Source organism: Choristoneura fumiferana, chromosome Z (genome assembly GCF_025370935.1).
Source record: "Choristoneura fumiferana chromosome Z, NRCan_CFum_1, whole genome shotgun sequence".
Taxonomy (NCBI): Eukaryota; Metazoa; Arthropoda; class Insecta; order Lepidoptera; family Tortricidae; genus Choristoneura; species Choristoneura fumiferana.
In genome coordinates this window covers 1,634,307-1,648,540 of record NC_133472.1, presented here as the reverse complement: position 1 = coordinate 1,648,540, position 14,234 = coordinate 1,634,307, and the positions used below count along the sequence as shown (strand labels likewise).

The 14,234-nt window shown below is 41.4% G+C and overlaps 1 protein-coding gene across 1 annotated transcript in view; it reads left to right on the top strand.

Annotated features, from left to right (window-relative positions):
* The window catches only part of LOC141434477 (nose resistant to fluoxetine protein 6-like), a 64,553-nt gene extending 50,550 nt beyond the window's left edge, over window positions 1-14,003 (top strand). The window contains exons 5-15 of the mRNA XM_074096924.1: window positions 1,997-2,169; window positions 2,657-2,761; window positions 3,525-3,685; window positions 4,375-4,475; window positions 5,079-5,210; window positions 5,892-6,057; window positions 7,839-7,918; window positions 8,197-8,422; window positions 9,292-9,466; window positions 10,291-10,433; window positions 11,166-14,003. Of these exons, the coding sequence (XP_073953025.1) occupies window positions 1,997-2,169; window positions 2,657-2,761; window positions 3,525-3,685; window positions 4,375-4,475; window positions 5,079-5,210; window positions 5,892-6,057; window positions 7,839-7,918; window positions 8,197-8,422; window positions 9,292-9,466; window positions 10,291-10,433; window positions 11,166-11,294 (1,591 nt within the window). The 3' untranslated portion in view covers window positions 11,295-14,003. The remainder of the gene's footprint in view (window positions 1-1,996; window positions 2,170-2,656; window positions 2,762-3,524; window positions 3,686-4,374; window positions 4,476-5,078; window positions 5,211-5,891; window positions 6,058-7,838; window positions 7,919-8,196; window positions 8,423-9,291; window positions 9,467-10,290; window positions 10,434-11,165) is intronic.
* Window positions 14,004-14,234: the final 231 nt, after the last annotated feature.

Below are 14,234 nucleotides of genomic sequence, written 5' to 3'. Positions count from 1 at the left end.
CCTTTTGAAGATTTAACCGGCCATCAACCTTGCAATCTTCAAAATAAAAGACATTATTTATCGTAAATATGTCCGGAAACTTCCGCAAAGGCTACCGCGCCCCGTGGTCTTGAAATTTAAAAAAAAAACTCTTTCATCCATATTTGTGTTTAATAGGCAATTTATTCATCAGGAACTTCCAATTCAATGTCGATTAAAAATGTCAAGAGAAAACAAAAATTGACCATTGCCGTTTTTATTGAAAATTGGTTTATTTAAAGATCGCACATGAACAATGCATTTAGAGCCATACTACCTACCGGATAAGGGTTTGAACTGTAGTTTATACGTTAATTGTTTTGACTCCAATGACCCTTTTAAGGTTGTGACCTTACGGAAAGTTGAAATGGTGCCTTGCTTATTAATCATATTTTATTGCAATTTATTTTTATGATGTTTACTACATCTGCATTTACAAATTACTCGTTCGAAATCCGGTTTTTATTGTGACCTAGTTGTCAAAACGCCGAGTTGTTTTTAAAGCTTATTTTGCATCATCTGCCCAAACAAATATTACGTCAAACTTGCCTGACGATCTGCTAAATTATTCTGAAATTGATCTGATTTTAGAACATCTGTATAGTGCTCTGATGCTACAGAGATAGTGAATTAGTAGATTGATAACCAAGGTTGAAAGTGACCCATTGCACCCGAGATATTTCTGGCGCTCGAACGAAGTGAGGCTAGTGAAGCTAATTGAGAGAACACGTTAAACACGAACTTTTCCGACAAATACGGTAAAAAAACAGTTATGTACTACATCTGAACAACTTGCTAAATGATTCCGAATTAATTTAATATTCGGATTACAATAAATAATCAATTAGAGTCACCTGCATTATTATCTAACACAGCGGAGCGAGCAAAATTATCTGACACACCCTACCGGCCCTAGAAATAAAGTCGTATCAGATATTGCACACTTTGCTGTGTCATATATTGGTGCTGGTGTTCTACAAAAACCAGTAAACTTCTCGAGCATTGAGTAACGCAGTTAAGCCGGACTTTTAGTTTATTTTTGTATCAATAGATGTCACTATCTCGTCTAAAGGAAAACCTGAAAACAATTTTAACATATTCTTGGCGTGTGTAACTTTTGTCTAAAATGTAATCCTACTAATATTATAAATGCGAAAGTTTAGTATGTTTGTATGTTTATCAATTCTTCACGTCTAAACTCGTGAACTGATTTGAATGAAATTCGGTATACACATAGTTGAGTCACGGTGAAAGACATGGGATAGTTTTATCCCGAAAAATTGCATAGTTCCTTCGGTATATCGTTAACCGAATTCAACGTGGATGGAGTCAGGGGTAACGGCTAGTTTAAGCATATCTGTTGCCTAGTACCCGGGTAGATGGCGTTAGTGATTGGTGTGATTGGTTAAATATATAAATGAGCCAATCGCAAGCAAGACTGAGACTTCAAACGGATCTCACGATACTAACGCCATCTAGCGATATTTTGCCTGTCGGAAAACCCTCATTGGTGTCAATGAGGGCTACCGTTTTCGCGCTCACCAGTTGACGCCACTGTAGACAAAGGTCCTGCCTGAAGTATAGTGGTTAGTTTGTTATTACGGACGTGAAAACAAAATTTGTAAATTATATTTAATACCTTAAATATGTACCATAAAAATATCGAGCATGCCACAGTATTGTGTTCTCGTTTTGCTTGGAATAAAGGGAAGACAATGGTTTTCGAACGACAAAACTGTCTCAAAGCACAGACATTAATTTCCCCGTATGGCATATTATTTGCCGTACTATGTAATTCATTTCAGGTATTGCAAAATATTCACAAAATTATTCTAATTATAAATAAACCCGAGTAGCTCACCCAAAAACAGTGACATTTGACATTTCAGAGACCTCTCGCTACACCAGCGCCTCTAGCGACGAAGTCATACGCGACAGCCCTCATTGTCCCTTGATATTTATATTAATTCTTCCTCAGAGGCGTGTGCTGCATCATGGCAGTCATCCTAACGACAGCGACCGCGTACGACATGAAGCTGGCGCGGGACGTGCGCCGGCGCCGACGCCGCGCTGCCAACATGGCGGCCGACGGCAGCGGCCGCGACATCCGACTGGACCTCAATGGTCTAGACGCCATCACAGTTGCTAAAGGTAAGGAGACCAGAGGCTCAAGAGCGCTCGCCATCGGTTTCACCATCTCTTTCTAACATCATCCTTCTTATATCGTGTGACCGAAAGGTTGTTAGACAATAAGGCCTGTTTTCCACCACCTTTTTAGGGTTCCGTGGTGAACTAGGAACCCTTAAAGCTTCCATGTCTGTCCGTCTGTCTGTCTGTCCGTGGCTAAGCTCAGAGACCGTTAGTATATCTTCTTTTTCTTCTTCTTCAACCTAGACCCGCTTAGTATATATGTATATAGTATATATGTATATAGAAAGCTGTAATTTGTCATGAATATACATATCAGCGGTAAAATAAAAAATTTTTTTTAGCTTGGTCGTAAATATCTCTAGGAAAACGCTTATTATCGAGCTTTAGCCCGAGCAAAGTCGGTCGCCCAGGTACTTTTTTTTTAATTCAAATAGTTTTTAAACTTTCGGTCAGCACGGTCTAAGAGTTTCAACTGTTACCGTTACAGGAAAATCGATGTACAACGTGAACAACAATATCGCGATCAATACGAACAACTCCGAGGAGCATCTCACCGCGGAGACCTCGTCTACAAACGACGAGCTCAAGCTCAGTAAGTAAACTTCAAGTCCTGGGTGAATGAGCATTTACTAGGCAAGCGTGCTCCATCGTAGGCCTCATCCTCGCTTTCCATCAGGCGTGATTGTGGCCAAGCTCAAGCCTATAATACTGTATAAAAATAAAAATAAAACTACCCTCACAAACGGGATAGTTTGTATTAAAGAAAGAAAGAAAATACATTTATTTAACGTCATAAAAAACATCACAATTAACATAACAATAGGAAAAAGACAAGACATATAATAATATTGTTGCCATCATAGATATTTCGGAGTGGCCAAGGTGATCAAAAATATCGAAACATGAACCCTAAACAGATTGATTCACAAGAGTTGGCATGGATTGAATGAAATTATCTGTGTGCACTACTTATTTGAATTCCTGTACTTCACAAAAAAATGAAAATGACATGAATCAGCCATTTTCCTACAAAAAAGTTTGAATGACATTAATCACTGTCTGTCTACTGCTGAACGTAGGTCTCTTCCATAGCGTGCCACAACACTCTGTTTTCAACCGCGCATCTATACGCCGCCAGCGACCCTTTTAAGGTCGTACGTCCGTGCCTCAGGACACCCTACACTAAGTTTTCCCGTCCGTCGTCTCCACGACGCTTGACATTCACACGACACGTCCCTTTTACGGTCATGGCACGACACCTTCAAGCAAAAAAGTCAAAGTTGAAGCCCTTTTAAATCTAGTTCCTATTTTTTTCAATGTTCTCACAGTACACTCAGCTCACCCATTTTTTGCAGGCGTGTGGTCCGAGTTACTTCTCTCGTTCTCGATGAAGGCCAACGTTCTTCAGATATTCGACCAGACCGTTGGTTCCGACACAGTGCCGGTGGTGCACGGTCTCCGCTCCCTATCAATGGTGTGGGTCATATTTGGGCACACGTGCATTGTCGTCTTCAAGGTGCGTATATTTCATCAGCTGGAAAACCATTGTTAGGTATGGAGTCTCCTTCGGAAACAAAGTAGATACCTACTTTGTACTCTTTCACGCAAAAACTATTGAACGAATTTGCGTTACATTTGGCACACAGGTAATATGTATGTTATGTTAATAAATAGGCTTATATATAGAGCGTATACTTCATCAGCTGGAAAACCATTGTTAGGTATGGAGTCTCCTTCGGAAACAAAGTACGTATAATTCCATGACATGGGTCTAATTCAAAACCATTTTTATCATCATCATCATCGATCGATAGCAGTCCACTGCTGGACATAGGCCTCCCCCAAAGAGCGCCATTGCGCCCTGTCCTCGGCTAGACGCATGCAGCTTCTACCAGCAGACATTCGCAAATCGTCACTCCACCTGGCCGGAGGGCGCCCTACACTACGTTTGCCAAGACGCGGTTCCCACTCAAGAACTCGTGTACTCCAGCGGTAACCAAAACCATTTTATTTTTATTCAAAGGCAAATCGGAATGATCCGTAGTGCCAAAGCCTAATGTTAAGTACATGGTAACCTGCACTGTAACTATACAAATTACAGTACATGATTGTGACACAGTACAGCTGAACCACATACGCTCTCGTGTGACTGAAAGTGCTTGGTAATTGTAACATTACCAATTGACTTATTATGTTAACTTCCAGTACGCCGACAACACGGCTCTTCGGGCTATCCTGGAGAAGAGCTTCTGGTTCCAGCTCATCATCAGTGCAGTGTACAGCGTCGACACGTTCTTCTGCCTCGGGTAGGCACTGTTCAGATTTATCAAAGCAAGAACCAGTAGTTTTCAAACCAGCTTCGGGAACCTGGGTCCATGGGGTCCTGGCGCGCTTCTACTCTAAAAAGATTTGCAAAAGTGCCTGGTTGACACAACTGAAGACCAAAAGGCTGGCAGCCTTTTGGGCGCAATGCCACGAGGGCATTTTTAGATTCAATTTAATTTCAAGGAACTAGTTTATATTTTAGCTTTAATTTAATGATCCAATTTCTTCTTTTTTTTATTTTCATTTAGTATTTTTATGTGATTTCTTTGTAGAATAAACAGGTTTGGTCAACTTTTTCTCGTACCTCTTTGCCATAGTTACGTCCCCTGGACAACTCATTAAAACCATGAGTTTCTATGATTTCTGTGGTTAAAATTAATGGAGCGTACATTTTTGTCGCATTAACAAGTCCATTACTAAGGACTATCTCTCTATGGGTCCGAATAAGGTCCGAATAACAAACAAGAAAGTTTGACCCAACTTGTATCGCATGTTTTCTTTAATTAGCTTTTTCTCTTTCTCTTGCTACTCGTAAATAAAAGCTTCTTCCGCCAATCTTTTAAAGTATATCCTCACCTTTGCAGAGGCATGCTCGTGTCGTTCCTCTACTTCCGAACGAATGCTAAAGGCAAGCTGGACCTCCTCACGAAGGGCCGGCGGAAACTCACCTCCGGTCTGCTGCAGTTCTTCGGACTCATGGGATACAGGTTTGCCAGGTAAGACCAGAACCTGCTCATTAGTCATTTAGTTAGCATGCGCTATCAGTTCAGGAGATGCATCTATCATATATCAGATAAGGACATAAGTTCTTAATATTGCCTACAACAAAAATGTATCTGCCATTAATGTTGCATATTGCTTTACTTGGATTTTTTCTTTGTTGGTAACTCTTTTTACTGTACTGCTTACTATGTATATTATTACATAAAGAATCATTGTATTCAATTGTAATATATAAGATATAACGCTTAAGAAGTTGACGCTTCAGTTTCAATGTCATTCATTCAAACATTCTACACACTAATTCAACATAATGCGGCATTCTGCAAAATATTTCACACCAAAACATCGTCGTGAAGTTAAACTTAAAAAGCTACATAACGTTGGTCACCGACATCGCCAAGGGAATAAGCTCGTTGAACTGACAATGGGCAGGCCATATAGCACGGAGAACAGATGGCCCTTGGGGCTGAATAGTTCTCGAATGGACCGGCGAACTGGCAAGTGCAGTGTAGGACGTCCACCAACTGTTAAGATGGACGGAAACCATGTTAATGCCACGCGTCGCGGTGGATGCAGGCCACTTCCAACCGAAGCAACTGAAGGTCTATGGGGGAGCCCTGTGTCCAACGATGATGATAATAATGATGAGTTTCTCAACCCTCACTAATCCTCAGACTGACCGCGCCGTACCTCTTCATGCTGGGAGTGGTGGAGGTGACCATGAAGTGGTTCGCTCACAACGCAGTCTTCGAGCCACCGGCGATGGACCACGAGACCTGCCCCAAGTACTGGTGGAGGAACCTGTTGTATATCAACACCTTGTTCCCAGTTGAACAGATGGTAAGCTTCTGAAGGTGCTACTAGCTATAGCTATGATAAACTTGAGCGTTCATTTGTAATAATAAGGGTCAAACAACTTTTTAGGGTCCGCAGTCAACTAGGAACCCTTAAGTTTCGCCATGTCTGTCCGTCTGTCTGTCTGAGAGACCGTTACTACTAGAAAGCTGTAATTTGGCATGAATATACATATGTCAGTCACGCCGAAAAAGTGGTAATATAAAAAAATATAAAAAACATTTTTTAGGGTACCTCCCATAGTAGTTGGTGTTTTTTTCTCGACTAACCCAATAGTGTGGGGTATTGTTGGATAGCTCTTTTTAAACAATTGCGGGATTGCCGATGCGATTTTTCTATTCAGTGATCTGTTTGCGAAATATTCAACTTTATAGTGCAATTTTTCATTAAAATCTAAACTGTTGGGTGGAAAATTTGGAAAAATTCAGGATGGGGCAAAAATGTATCAAACTTACAAGGAAAATTATAACTATATATTCTTAGAGTAAATAGCAGCCTAAGGCTTCCTTCCTTAGAAAAATATTACTTGATTTTATCGTAATGGCTACGGAACCCTATCTTGGGCGTATCTCAAGGCGTGGCGTGGCTTGGCCCGTAGCTTGTTGGCTGTGTAACTTATTAACAGTATGTTTTTATGACGTACCTACAAACCCACTAAAATTTAGGAATTGTGACAGTTTTAACAGCGGCGTCTATAGCCCATGTAGGGCCCGTGTGCAATTATTACTTTAGCGCCATCTAGGAAGCGCGCGGTCAAAATGGAATAGGTACAAAGTGCCGCGGCCGGCGCCGGCGCCCCTAACACCGCTGCGCCCGTGTGCAATTATTACTTTAGCGCCATCTAGGAAGCGCGCGGTCAAAATTGAATAGGTACAAAGGGCCGCGGCCGGCGCCGGCGCCCCTAACACCGCTGCGCCCGTGTGCAATTATTACTTTAGCGCCATCTAGGAAGCGCGCGGTCAAAATGGAATAGGTACAAAGGGCGCGGCCGGCGCCGGCGCCCCTAACACCGCTGCGCCCGTGTGCAATTTATTACTTTAGCGTCATCTAGGAAGCGCGCGGTCAAAATGGAATAGGTACAAAGGGCCGCGGCCGGCGCCGGCGCCCCTAACACCGCTGTGCCCGTGTGCAATTATACTTTAGCGCCATCTAGGAAGCCCGCGGTCAAAATGGAATAGGTACAAATGCCGGTTGGAGGTGACAGGTGAGTATCACGCATTACAATCTCCATTTTTACCAGTTCGTGAATACAAAGAAGCACCATTCGATTTCAAATTGACCTACTTGCATCCCTAAAAATGTAAATCGCATTTACAACACGGATTTCAAGTTAAATGCAACCTACTTTCAGAGCTTAAATGATGAAAATGTTTTGACGAGCATTAATAGAGCGTTCCCTATAAGTTAATGATCGCGTAAATGCACGTAGCAATGTTGGCTCTATGCTTAGCTCTGTGTTGTCTAGTCGACGAAATAAAAACAGCGAATGCTCGATGTTTTGTTAACAAATGTACGCTCAAGTTTATCAGCATCTTATAACGAAAAGATTATGGCAGTAGATGGTAGTCTCTATTGGTATCGATATTCGTTTTGTGTCGTGCTTTAACGAAACTGAATTAACGACGAATAATCAAGATGAGGACGCCCCTTTGGAACGTCTCATTTCGAGTGTAAAATGGTTGAACTATTTGGTTATTCTTTAAAAGTTTGTGTATCAATTTCGTTTCACTTACTAAAATGTTGTTATTTATTACTATTGTCCACAGTGCATGCTCTGGAGTTGGTATTTGTCGGATGACACACAGTTCTACGCCGTCAGTGCAATCCTTCTAATCTTAGCCACAAGGTAACAAATCATAATTCAGCTATTTCAATATCTCTACCTCAGCCGGCCCTCTCAAGCTTTAACAGCCTGTACTACTGGGTCTACAATTTGAAAAAGTGCGGAAAATTAGTGTTGCTGCACGCACTATGTTAGCAACACATGCTGAGTGGGAAGGGGACCCTTTCATCACCATTACGTTGTAAAAATTGTGCTCGTATTAGGAAATAAAATATTGTTCTTTCTTTTTTCTTTCGTTGTCTAAATTTCGGTACCAACAATCAATTCTGTCTGTATTCCAGCCACTTCAAGCTCTCAGCCGCCCTAACCCTCGTGTTCTTCATCTCCTCTCTCCTGACCACGGGCTACGTCTCCTGGAGCAACGACCACATCCCCAACAGCGAGGATCCCTTCACGCAGTTCGACAAGATCTATGACAAGCCCTGGACCAGACTGGGTCCTTATCTCGTGGGGATGGCTACGGGCTGGATATTATTCAAGACTAATCTCAAGATCCGGATGAGCAGAGTAAGGAATCGATAGTGGTATCCTGCTCGCAGAAATGTTTTTTCCCGAATGTTTCATTCGTCAACTGTTTTATTTCCCAACTGTCAATTTTCTACGAAACCAAAACTTTTGTTACTGTATTTTCTTATGGTTTCATAGAATGCAGTAGGATAGGTTAGGTTTGTTTTATGAAAGTTCAGAAAAAACATGGTTTCAGAGAAAATCGGGAGTTGGGAAATAAAACAGTTTTTCAAATGAAACATTTTGGGAAAAATACTTCGGCAAAAGGCAGAGAACCCGTTTTATTTGCGCGTATCAGCTCGTTTTTGGAAGCGCGAGTATGTGCGTACAGCAGGGCTACTACGAAACTAGAAACTCGAAGTTCGTGTCGTACCGCCCCTTTCGCTCTCGTATTAAATAGTATAAGTGTCAGAGGGACCGCACGACACGAACTTCGAGTTTCGAGTTTCGTAGTAGCCCTGCAGGTACGCCTTTTACCACACGGGTTACGAGTATAGGCGCAGAAAAAGCACTAGTCTGAAAGTGCCCTAACACTGAGCATTGATGGTCGGCGGGAGACTTAAAAGAAACGGGCTTTTTGTACACGATATATCATTTCAAGCCTTTAAAAGATGCAAGCTATCATGTGCTGTTGAATTGCTGTTTCCTCAGATTTTTGTTTCAACGAATTCTTGTTTCGGCGGACTCTTGTTTCACAGGATTCTTGCTTCATCGAATTCATGTTTCGTCGGAAATATTTAAATACATAAAAATCATAGGTATGGGTAATGGGAGCCTTAGGATATATTTTACTCTGTGCCACATTGTTGTTGCACAATAGGACATGGCATATGACTTCAACTCTTTAACATACCTACGTACTCTTCTAGGTATGGGCTTGGATTGGCTGGGTGATCTGCACAGCGACCTTTCTGTTCCTGATCTTCGGCCTGTACAAGACCGAGCTGGGCGTAGCTTCGGCGGCCATCTATAGCGCGCTCTCTCACTCCCTCTGGGCTGCGTGCGTCGGGTGGATTATAATTGCGTGCTCCACGGGACATGGAGGTACTTACATTCAGTTTCCATGATCTTTATTTTTAAAGTCACTCGTAAAAAAAGTTTTCGAATTCGCAACCACCAACGAGATGGACATCCATTATTTCTTTCTGTCTAACGGTGTAAGATGGTGACAGAAAGAGATGGAGGGAGCCCGCGCGTTAGGCAATAAGGCCTGTGATTAAAGACGTGGGTTCACGGTGGACGCTGGCCGCTTCCAACTAAAGCAATGGGGGGTATATGGGGGAGGCCTATGTCCAGCAATGGACGTCCTAGGGTTGATATGATGATGATGATAGGTCCATATCGGCTCGCATACTTATTGGAAGTCCGAATGTAATGTTTGTCAGAACGATGGTTTGTTATGACTCTTTTTTCTCAGAATCGAATAATTGTTCAGAGTTGTTATAAAACAAACCTAACCTAACCTATAGTTTTCTATAGGATGACCATTTAATAATTTCAAAAACTGTAATGTGTCAGTGGGAAAAAAAATATGACAAACGATGATTCTGACAAAAATTACGGTATGACTAGCGAACTATAGTAGTTTATGTGACTGTTATTATGGTCAGACGCATTAAAACGATTGTTGGTTTATGAAACAAACCGGCAAGCGAGGGGTGGCAGACCATCACACTATTTTCCCAAGAAAGTTGTCGTGAAGGTTCACTCCTGATCCTCAAACCGACCACGACCACTGTGTCAAGAATGTAGCAAACTTCGCTACCTGTACGCAGTAAAATCTACCTATAAGAACTATAAGTGAGTATTGTCGTATTGTCAACATGTCCTATCTAAATAAAGCACTCAACGCTTCTTCTCATCACCAGGTTGGGTGGAACCGCTGTTGTCAGCACCGATCCTGTACCCGTTCTCTCGTGTGACGTACTGCGCCTACCTGGTGCATCCAGTGGTGCTACGATACGTGGCTATGCATCTGACGCATCCCATTCATCTTGGGGAGCTGCTTGTGGTAAGCTCATACTGTTTACATTGTCATGATCATCGCTTCAGAAATGAGGAGATACGTAGAAGAACAAGGGTCACCGACATAGCCAAGCGAATCAGCTCGTTGAAGTGGCAATGGGCGGGCCATATAGCACGGAGAACGGATGGCCGTTGGGGCCGAAAAGTTCTCGAGTAAAGGCCGCGGATCGGCATACGCAGCGTAGGACGTCCACCAACGAGATGGACGGGCGACCTGGTTAAAGTCGCGGGTTCACGGTGGATGCAAGCCGCTTCCGACCGAGGCAACTGGAGGTCTATGGGGGAGGGGTATGTCCAACAGTGGACGTCCTATGGCTTATATGATGATCATGTTGATTTGTAGTACTCCAAGATCGTAAATATGTATTTTAATATCATTCTCAGCATGGCAGGTGGTAGGACCTTGTGCAAGGTCCGCCCGGATTGCTACCACCATCTTGCTCGCTAATCCTGCCGTGAAGCAGCAGTGCTTGCACTGTTGTGTTTCGGCGTGGAGAGTAAGACAGCCGGTCAAGTTACTGGCACTTAAGGTATCCCATCTTAGGCCTCTAGGTTGGCAACGCATCTGCAATAACCCTGGTGTTCCAGATGTTTATGGGCGGTGGTGATCTCTTACCATCAGGAGACCCACTTGCTCGTTTGCCATCCAGTCGAATAAAAAAAACCATCATCCTCATTTTATTCAGAAATATCATCTAAAATGTTTATTTTTTTCCAGTTTGTTCTTTTCCTGGGGCTCACAGTGATATCATATTTCCTGGCATTCGTGATATCAGTCGCCTTTGAAGCTCCGATCGTCACCATGCTGAAGATAGTGTCCCCGCAGCGGAAACCTCACCGGGTCTGAACCCTATCCACAACCATAGGTGCGAAATCACAGAACGGTGCCAACTTTAAACCCTCAAACCCCGAAAATCACCCTTGAGGTCAGCTCAGGGAAGCTTGAGGTCCCCGAAAATCAGTAGCTATAACAAATTATTTTGCCAGAACAAAGTTGCTTTACCTGTATTTTGTCTTATTCTAACTAGATTGACGTGAAAGAGATGCACGACGAATTAAGAGAAGCGTAGCGAGGCCTATTATGATTTTTTTGTATGTTGACAAGATAGCACTATTGTTTTTGTGTTGGTGACTTTAACTTTGTACTAGTGTGGGTTTATCAGGTTCTATGTTTGAAACCCGATGAAACTGGTAATGACACTGGCTTCTTATTTCGTATGCTTACACCACGTGTTTGGCACATTGGACCTCCCAAGACCGTTCCAATCGTGTTAATAATACAGTTATAGAGTTGGCACCGCTTAATTTAGAACTTGCTTGATAGGACCCATGGGCGAATTGGGATTTATTCTGAACTCGAAAAAAAGTGGTCTCGCTACCATAATAACAAGCGAGGTCGAGCTTATAGGGACCTGAATAGAGCACTAAACTGTTATATGCTTAATCATTCATTAGATATTAACGCTGATTATTTAAGTCGTGGATTGTTCAGCGCTACAGAGAACCTCTTCACCGCCACAAAACAAATGAAGTGCTCTGTACGACACAGAAAACGCGACAAATCAACTTGATTTTTAATTCCATTGCAGAAGGATTAATTTCGAGTTGAACGTTGGTCGTGTATAGATGAACGTGGCGTCTTAGGCATTCTATTGGCTGTCACGACTGGATACTGTGGCTGTTAAGTGGTTATGTACCATTATGATGGTGACCGTACCTGGGTGAATATTCTAGCGATTGCCCGCTGGGTTTAACGTCATTACCATCTCGTTTATTAGCTCAACGAAAGTACAAGTCAAAATAATTTTGATCACACTAACTAGTTGAAGCATCGGTATTGTCTTTAGTTTTCATAATAATTTAAAAGCTAGCATTATTTCTTTTTATTACTTGCCAAAACGGTAATGAAGAGAAAAACGCCGTTGAAACGCTGGATATTACCTACCTTCGATTTTATCAGACGTTTAGACCATGGATTCTCAATATGAATAACGCCCTCTTGTGGACTGAAGGCTTACAGAGGGATAGTGGCAACAGAGAATTTGGACACGTTAATTAGGTAACTATAATAAAAGGGAGGTTTAGAAATGAAGCTCACAGGGGTGGTCAAAAATGTGGCTTTCCAGTAAGGTTAACCTACCTAGCATGGAATTATTGACTGCATAATTTTTTACTTATTCTGACCATTTAAAGACTACAAGCTTAATTATTTAATTTATTATTTAAGGGTTAATATGTTCGTTCAAAATAAGTGCAAATACATATTCGAAGTAAGGCATGCGACAAAGTACGTACAAATTTTCAACATTGTTTACCAGATAGATCTCAAAAACATCGCGTTAAGAACTCAAACTACAAATGTTTGTCAAATTGACTTAAGAATTTTCGAAGCAAAAGATACTGTCTTGAGATATTGTTGATATTTCTGTGTTTATGTAGATGATAATATATTGAATATATTTAATTATTGTGTCAGAAACTGACACTTTATATGTTTACTCTTTAAGCTTTACACAACTGGTTTTTATTGTCAATTATATTTACCTAAAATCCGCATTGTATTCAGAATCCAGATGAATAATACCAAAGATAAACGGTCTCACACTAAATACCTAAAAATCAAAGCTAAGTAAATACTGCCTGTGTGAAATGTGAATAATATACTTACATAACGATGCAACTATTTTAATTTCTTTCTAATAAAGTCCATCATCGATGTAAGAGGCGTTAATTAAGTAGAATGTTACTATCTTCCTGTAACCAGAACATATTGAAAAAGAAGAAAATAAATGTAGAGACCGGGAACCAAATACGGGTCCTTGGCAATCCGAGACGTGTGCACTATATGCACTGACGCGAGAGCTAACGTTGTAATTCTTGGATCTTTCGTCACGTCGCGTGACCATCCCTTTCTACCCCCGTCTTACACCGTGTGACAGAAAAAAGTGAAGAAATCTTTAGAGATTCCAAGAATGGCAGACAACGCCTCTGGCCTATATTTGGTATTATTCATCAAAGATTCGCAATGCTGTATCATTTTTAAGCCAACGCATAGATGTTATAAATTAAAATGAAACACTTTGTACAATCATGACAATTATAATTGTGTAGAAATGTAAATTAGACATTTCGTTGTATCCAAAAAATATGTGTAAATATATTAGATAAGGATAATGCTTGCCTTCCATTACGAGCATAACTGACTGTTTAGCCCGCGTTCTGCTCCAATGATTTTACAAGTAAAGATGTCTTATACTCAAAAAACAACGGGAAAAAATGGTCCGCTCGTAGTGGAAGACTCAGCCGCGATTCGCTTCATCATTATATTTGTACTTTTTACTCTCGAAAACAAGATTTACAAAAATTAACATCGACCCATCTCTTTCTAACTTGGATGGTTAGAAAAGTACGCATATAGTGGCAAAGCTAGTCGCGGGTAGCCCTCGTTTACGGTTACTTCGTTTAAGCTTTATAAAAATGAGTAAGAAAAGGTCGATTTTATAAACCGGTTCCGAGCCTTGGCAGTGAATGCATTTAAAGGATCATTACTTTTTTTTATAAAACTAGACGCTAGCAAGCTCATTTATATACAATCAGCGAAAGGACAGAAACGAAATTCTACATAAGGCTCCGTTTTCACCAGAGATGTGCGAGGATGTTGCGAATGTGTTTTTCATGAATCAGTAGAAACGATTCATTTACCTCGCTTCGCTCCGCGCAACTGTTTCCACTAGAGATGTGCTGTGCGAAGATAGTTAAATGAAGCGTTTCTATTGGTGCATGAAAA